Here is a 4,758-nt window from a genome sequence, read left to right on the forward strand (position 1 = left end):
TCACAATTCACATGCAGGGTGTGTGAACAAAAACATCACACCATGATACACCCGGGATTCAACAGCACTTAAAAACCATCTAGCTCAGCCGCTAAAGGCACTCAATAAAGACGTCTGCTTCCACATGACGACTCGAGCGACGCTCAACTGAACTCAATTGCACTCAACACGTCCGGCATTCATCATACTAGTACTCATCGCCCAGCAATCTTACTCGCAACATGCCTAGTGGACTTGATCACTAAGTTAAGTACTCATCCAGTACGCATGTTGCTGGATCCAGGGTCTGAATTATCATTTGTTTCAGATTCCTTGGTAAATTCACTCAAACTTAAACGCACTCACTCATCTATCCAGATTATTGGTATTGGTGTTGCCAATGCTGGTAGGACTAAAGGTCAAGTCGCACTCAAGCTTTCATCTAGGCATTCAAACGACTCAGTCATCATCAGTGCTCATATACTAGGTGGTCTCACTACTCAACTACCATCTGTTGCACTCAACACACTCAAGTGGGACCAATACAAACAACTACAATTGGCAGATCCAGCGTTCATGAGACCAGGACCAATTAATATCATCATTGGTGCCGATCATTATGGTCTTATCATCAAAGATGCACTCATTAAAAGGTCTGAAGGCCTGCCAACCGCTCAAGATACCATCTTCGGATGGATATTACTTGGTCCAGTTACTCAACGCACTCATCGACCATCTATTACTTATCATGCTGCTGTCGAGCAGTCAACTCAACAACTTCAGGACCTGCTATCACGCTTCTGGACTCAAGAAGAAATTCCAGTCAGCAAAATCAAGGAACTCAACCCAGATGAGGAGGCGTGTGAAGCGCATTTTCAACAAACTCATCGACGAGACAGTTCAGGACGATACATAGTTCGACTGCCAATCAAATCGTCACCTCAACAGCTGGGAAATTCGTACTCAGCAGCATACCGCTGTCTTATTCATCTCAAACGTCGTTTAGATCATGACGATCGTTTGAAAGCACTCTACCTTGATTTTCTGAAGGAGTACGAAGAACTCAACCACATGGTGGAATCAACTCAATCAACAACAAGTGAACCAGACTACTATCTCCCTCATCATGGAGTCTTACGGGAAAGCAGCATCACAACCAAGCTGCGAGTAGTTTTCAACGGTTCCAAAACCACCAGCTCAGGTCTTTCACTCAACGATGTGCTTCACACCGGTCCAAAACTGCAACTAGACATCTTCGACGTACTCATAGGAGTTCGCACTCATAAGCTCATCTTCATAACAGATATCACGAAGATGTTTAGACAGATTTTGGTCGACGAACGCGATCAATCACTTCAACAAATACTCTGGTTCAACCAACAAGGCCAAATAACTCCATATAAACTCACCACGGTCACTTACGGGACCAGACCAGCTCCATATTTGGCCGTTCGTGCTCTACTTCAATTGGTTGAAGACGAAGGACATCGATTTCCTCTTGCGATCATTCCACTCACCCACGGAAGATATGTTGACGATATCTTTGGTGGTGCCGATGACTTGAACTCATTACAACAAGTTGCTGATCAACTTGGAGCACTCTGCAAGGCGGGCGGATTCCCTCTTGCTAAATGGGCAAGCAATCATCCAAAATTACAACAACTCAATCATGTGGAAGCGATCAAAAATCATAAATTCGAGGATCCAGACTCCAGCACCAAGATTCTGGGCATGTACTGGTCCTCACACTCAGATCAGTTCTATTTTACGTACTCACCACCATGCTCAACTCCAAAATTTACAAAAAGGATCATTTTATCAGAGATTGCTCAAATCTTTGATCCTCTTGGATTTCTCGCACCACTCATCATTCGAGCCAAGGTATTCATGCAGGAGCTTTGGCTCGAAAAGCTCAGCTGGGACACACCATTGGCAGCCAATCAACGGCATAAATGGAGAAACTTCAAAAATGAACTCAAATTTATCTCTGAAATCAAAATTCCAAGATGGATCCACTCATCCACGTGCTCAACCACCGAAATCCATGGTTTCTCGGACGCCTCTCAATTGGCAATGGCAGCTGCCGTGTTCATCATAGTCCACACACCTGCTCATGGAGTCAGAGTTACGCTGCTTTGCTCCAAAACCAAGGTAGCTCCGTTAAAACGACTAACGATACCAAGGTTAGAACTCACCGCAGCTCACATGTTGGCAAAACTCACAAAACACTGCCAGAGCACTCTAAATCTCACTCAATCGCCAATATACTTGTGGACGGACTCAACAATTACACTCACGTGGATTAAATCTCATCCGTCTCGCTGGAAGGAGTTTGTTCGGAATAGGGTGTCACATATTCACGATCTACTTCCAGATGGCCACTGGAATTTCATTCCGGGCACACAAAATCCAGCAGACTGCGCAACACGAGGGTTGACACCTACTCAACTCCGTGATCATCAACTATGGTGGACTGGCCCACCATGGTTGCTCAAGAGTTCATCATCCTGGCCTAAATGTCCATCAATCGATGATACAGGAGCTCAAGCAGAAGAACAGCCTGGACTGGCCCTGTTCTCTTCGAATTCATCACTGAAATCAAATTGGCCTATCATGGAACGGCCAATACCACTCCTACGCATGTTACGAGCTACTGCAATCTGCTTTAGACTCCGTGACATGATCAAGAAATCACCAAACTCATCACTCAAGGCTCCAATTACTTCTGACGAAGTAATTTCTGCACTCAACTTCTGTATCAAAGAAACTCAACGCATTCATTTTTCAAACGAGATCAACATGCACTCCAAACACGCACCATGGCCTAATGGTCATCCATTTGCTCGATTGGTTGCATTCGTTGACACCGACGGCATCATTCGAGTAGGTGGACGGTTGGAAAATTCTCCAAATCAAGACCAAAGTAAGCATCCTGCTATTCTACCACGGAATGCGGCACTCACAAAACTCATCATCTCTGATGCTCATCAGCGTACCATGCATGGTGGTACTCAACTTACTCTGGCATTCATACGACAAAAGTACTGGATCATTGGCGGTAGACAACCAGTACGCTCAATTATACTCAAATGTATAAGATGCGCACGACATCGTGCTGATAGAGCTCAACAACTCATGGGTCAGCTACCAGTATCACGAGTCACTCCATCATCTGCATTCACTCACACTGGAGTTGACTATGCTGGCCCAATAACACTCAAAAATTGGAGACGCAGAGGAGCAAAAACATACAAAGGCTGGATTTGTGTTTTGTCTGCCTTTCTACGTCCGCAGTACATCGAGAGGTAGTCAGCGACTACAGCTCTAGTGGGTTCATCGCAGCACTCCGCAGATTTATCATCCGACGAGGCATCTGCACAGCACTCTACAGCGATTGTGGAACGACGTTCAAAGGCGCTGAAACTGATCTCAACCGTCTGTTCACTCAAGGAACTCAAGAGTCAAGAGAAATACTGGATCACATCACTGTGAACAGTATTACCTGGCATTTCAATCCACCAGCAGCTCCACATATGGGTGGAAAGTGGGAAGCTGCTGTCAAATCACTCAAACATCATCTTACTCGAGCAGTGGGAAAGTCTTCATTTACGTTTGAAGAATTTACGACTCTTCTTACGCAAATTGAAGCTATATTGAATTCAAGACCATTGGAGCCACTCACGGAAGATCCAGATGACATGGATGCACTCACTCCTGGTCACTTCTTGATTGGACGAGCACTCAACATGATTCCTGAACCAGCACACATCGATACAAATAGTTCTCGATTGTCTAGATGGCAATTTTTACAACAACGTGTTCAACAGTTCTGGAATCATTGGTCTACAAGTTATCTTCAAAGACAACTGGCAATCACCAAGTGGCAACGCCCAACTCATCAAATTCAAGTTGGGTCACTTGTATTACTCACCGACGAAAGGTTTCCACCAACCAGGTGGCCTCTCGCTCGTATTATCGCACTCCACCCTGGCAAAGATGGATTGACCAGGGTTGCTACGCTTAAAACAGTGAACTCAACACTCACTCGTCCAATCACGAAGCTGGCACTCCTACCAATTGAACCAGAACCTCAAGAAGATGACGAAGAATAACTTGACTGGTTCAATGACATGCTCACCAAAAAGATAAAGTACTCAAGAACTCGTCAATCATCAACTCTGTTGCTGATGGCGGGCGGAATGTTGCGTAATCACAACTACATTCAAATTTGAATGTAGTTGAACTTCCGGCAAATAGAGGCAGCACCTACTGGGGCCTAGTGTCCATCTATGAAAACTTGACTTGCGCTGTGCGACGCATGCGCATGGATTTTTCCTGCCTCGTGGCAAGAAGACCGACGCCATTATCTATTCGTTTATACAATTTCAAGTGTCACCACGTGTTTTGTATAATCTATTAAAATTGCGCTCATCTCGAGTAACTAATTAAAAGTAATCAATTAATTACATTCAGAGTTCATTACTCTATATAAAAATATAATTATTTTTATAATCGCGAGCTCCAGAGCTCATAAAATAATTAATAAATAACATCAAGAAATCCAGTGTTCTACAACCTGTTCCTGACGAGGTTATATCATCAAGAAAGCAACAGGTGCATTTTTTATTAAACATTTACTTGCTATCAGTGCTCAATTAATTTAAAAGACTCAGTTTTATTATTTATTTAATTATCATTATGCTCAATTTCTTAATTAATTTAAAAGTTATGTTTCGCTCAGTAGCCTCTGCTATCATGCTACCACGTGTTCAACAAATA

General features: G+C 43.7%; 2 protein-coding genes across 2 annotated transcripts; both read left to right on the forward strand.

Moving 5' to 3' along the window:
* The first annotated feature begins 267 nt into the window (after positions 1-267).
* On the forward strand, positions 268-3,288 carry LOC130676882 (uncharacterized). Its single transcript, XM_057483390.1, has one exon. It carries the CDS (start codon positions 268-270, stop codon positions 3,286-3,288), a length of 3,021 nt encoding a protein of 1,006 aa, XP_057339373.1.
* A 224-nt stretch (positions 3,289-3,512) lies between these two features.
* LOC130676883 (uncharacterized) lies at positions 3,513-4,091 on the forward strand. Its single transcript, XM_057483391.1, has one exon. The coding sequence runs from the start codon at positions 3,513-3,515 to the stop codon at positions 4,089-4,091; it is 579 nt and encodes a 192-aa protein (XP_057339374.1).
* Positions 4,092-4,758: the final 667 nt, after the last annotated feature.

The sequence above is a fragment of the Microplitis mediator genome, chromosome 11, assembly GCF_029852145.1.
Source record: "Microplitis mediator isolate UGA2020A chromosome 11, iyMicMedi2.1, whole genome shotgun sequence".
In the NCBI taxonomy this organism is placed as follows: domain Eukaryota; kingdom Metazoa; phylum Arthropoda; class Insecta; order Hymenoptera; family Braconidae; genus Microplitis; species Microplitis mediator.